This window comes from Emiliania huxleyi (genome assembly GCF_000372725.1).
Source record: "Emiliania huxleyi CCMP1516 chromosome Unknown EMIHUscaffold_214, whole genome shotgun sequence".
Taxonomy (NCBI): Eukaryota; Haptophyta; order Isochrysidales; family Noelaerhabdaceae; genus Emiliania; species Emiliania huxleyi.
The window spans coordinates 132,871-135,597 of NW_005200469.1; the positions used below are offsets into that span (position 1 = coordinate 132,871).

The 2,727-nt window shown below is 67.5% G+C and overlaps 1 protein-coding gene across 1 annotated transcript in view; it reads left to right on the forward strand.

Moving 5' to 3' along the window:
- Positions 1 to 2,727, forward strand: part of EMIHUDRAFT_468761 (hypothetical protein) — a gene marked incomplete at its 5' end in the record, with an annotated part of 4,592 nt that overhangs the window by 1,041 nt on the left and 824 nt on the right. The window contains 2 exons of the mRNA XM_005780469.1: positions 152 to 1,729; positions 2,102 to 2,279. Of these exons, the coding sequence (XP_005780526.1) occupies positions 152 to 1,729; positions 2,102 to 2,279 (1,756 nt within the window). The remainder of the gene's footprint in view (positions 1 to 151; positions 1,730 to 2,101; positions 2,280 to 2,727) is intronic.

A 2,727-nucleotide genomic window follows, 5' to 3' on the forward strand; every position in this document is an offset into this window, starting at 1 on the left:
CACCGTCGACATCCTCCAGTGCATGGGCCGCGCGTCGCGCGTCGCGCCGGGAAAAGCGTTCGGCTACATTCTCGTGCCGGTCAGCGAGGAGGCGGCCGATGGCGGGGCACATGGCAGGGCGACGGCGGTTTTGAGGGCGTATGCCGAGCAGGACGCGGAGTTCCGCGAAGCCCTCGCTGCGCTCGTCAGCGGCGAGGCGCGCGCAGGGGGGCCGCTCGACTACTCGGAATGGCCAGAGGCGCTGCGCAGCGTGCTGCTGCTGCCAGATCGCGGCGACGTGCAGCGCGCGGCGGAGCGGACGGTTGCGACGGTGGCGCGGGAGCTCATCGACCGCTGGGAGCGAATGTTTGGGCTGCTGCAGGCCTTCCGGGAGCAAGAGGGGCACGCCAATGTGCCGCGGAAGCACGTGGAGGATGGCGAGCAGCTTGGCGGATGGCTCAGCCGCCAGCGCAAGCTTCACAAACAAGGGCTGCTGCCGGGAATGCGCGCTCAACGGCTGGAGGCGGTGGGCGTGGTGTGGGATGCTCGGGCGGAGCAGTGGGAGCGCATGTTTGGGCTGCTGCAAGCCTTCCGGGAGCGAGAGGCACACGCCAACGTGCCGGACAGGTACGTGGAGGACGGCGAGAAGCTTGGTTCATGGCTGCAGACGCAGCGGAAGCGCTACAAGGCGCGAGGGTGGAGCGAGGCGGAGCGCAAACGCGGGAAGGCCAGCGCGATGAGCGACGAGGAGGTGGAGCGGATGGAGGCGTTGGGCGTGGCGTGGGACCCGCTGGCGGAGCAGTGGGAGCGCATGTTTGCGCTGCTGCAGGCGTTCAAGCAGCGTGAGGGGCACACCAATGTGCCAGCAAAGCACGTGGAGGATGGCGAGAAGCTAGGTGTCTGGCTGTCGGACCAGCGGAAGCGCTACAAGGCGCGAGGGCTGAGCGAGGCAGAGTGCAAACGGTTGTCGGTCAGTGCGATGAGCGACGGGGCGGTGGAGCGGTTGGAGGCGGTGGGCGTGGTGTGGGATGCTCGGGCGGAGCAGTTGGAGCGCATGTTTGGGCTGCTGCAGGCGTTCCGGGAGCGAGAAGGGCACACCAATGTGCCGTACCGGCACGTGGAGGACGGCGAGAAGCTTGGTGTCTGCCTGTCGAACCAGCGGAAGCGCTACCAGGCGCGAGGGTGGAGCGAGGCGGAGCGTAAATGCAAGAAGGCCAGCGCGATGAGCGACGAGGTGGTGGAGCGGCTAGAGGCGTTGGGAGTGGCGTGGGATGTGCTGGCGGAGCAGTGGGAGCGCATGTTTGGGCTGCTGCAGGCCTTTCGGGAGCGAGAGGGGCACGCCAATGTGCCGTACCGGCACGTGGAGGACGGCGAGAAGCTTGGTGTCTGGCTGGGGACGCAGCGGAAGCGCTACCAGGCGCGAGGGCTGAGCGAGGCGGAGCGTAAACGCAGGTATGCCAGCGCATTGAGTGACGAGGAGGTGGAGCGGCTAGAGGCGTTGGGCGTGGTGTGGGATGTGCTGGCGGAGCAGTGGGAGCGCATGTTTGGGCTGCTGCAGGCGTTCCGGGAGCGAGAGGGGCACGCCAACGTGCCAAGCGGGCATGTGGAGGACGGCGAGAAGCTTGGATCTTGGCTGTCGACCCAACGGAAGCGCTACCAGGCGCGAGGGTGGAGCGAGGCGGAGCGCAAGGGCAGGAAGACCAGCGCGATGAGCGACGGGGAGGTGGAACGGCTGGAGGTGGTGGGCGTGGTGTGGCAGCGCCGTGGCACACCCACATAGCGGTCGAGATGTTACGAGATCGAAAGATAAAGAGGAGAGCATAGAGCATGTCCAAAGACACAAACGAGGTAGGTAGGTAGGAAGGTGAAGAAGAGTGTCAGGTCAGGCTCGATTAGGCTCCACTGGACACGTCGAGTGAATTCTTTTTGAGAGCGCCTTCGTTGTTAAATTCTTTTTCTCGCCTGGAGCTAGCTCGAGCTTCTCTCGCAGCCTTCGCCCATGACGGGCCTCAAAACGCTCCTGCTTCTCCTGGTCGGGCTGCTGGAGATCAGCAAGGCGCCGCAGTGCAGCCGCCAGCGTGCCCTCCGCGCGGCGCGCTGATCGCCGATCCCGCGCCTGTAGGCTCTGGTGGTCACACCGCTCGTGTTGGGGCGCCGCGCCGCTGTCGCTGCGGGCGACATGCTGCAGACCGAACGCCATACCCAGCACTGCGTGTGCATGGCCTGCCGCAGCAACCTGAAGAAGGAGAAGCGGCTGCGCAACCGCGTCAACGCCTTCCGGTACAAAAAGGGCGGCTTCGGTGCGCGCCGCTCCTTCCCCGCGCCTCCCTCCCCACACCACCACCATCGCCTCCTCCCCACCATCCATCGCTCCCTCCCTCGCCCCCTCCAACCCGCTCCTGCCTCCTTCCTGTTTCCTCCCCCTCCTCCTTCTTTGCCTCCGCCTCCCCTCGCCTCCCCCACCTACCGCGCCCGCCTCTTCCTCCACCGTCCCCCCACACCCCGCCCGACTCCGTCTTCTCCACCCCGCCCGTCTCCGCCGCCGCCCTTCCTGCCGCCGCCGCTTCCCCACACGAGCGCGGGCGAGGGGTGGCGGCGCTGGCTGTGCGGGGGATTGCTGCGATGCAACAGCATCGGCCGCCGCGGCCGCGCCGCTCCCCCTCGCCGCTGCCGCCACCCTGCCGTCTCCCCCCTCTCCTCACGGCTGCATCTCTCCCCCCGCTCTTCCGCCTCTCTCCCTCCGTCCCC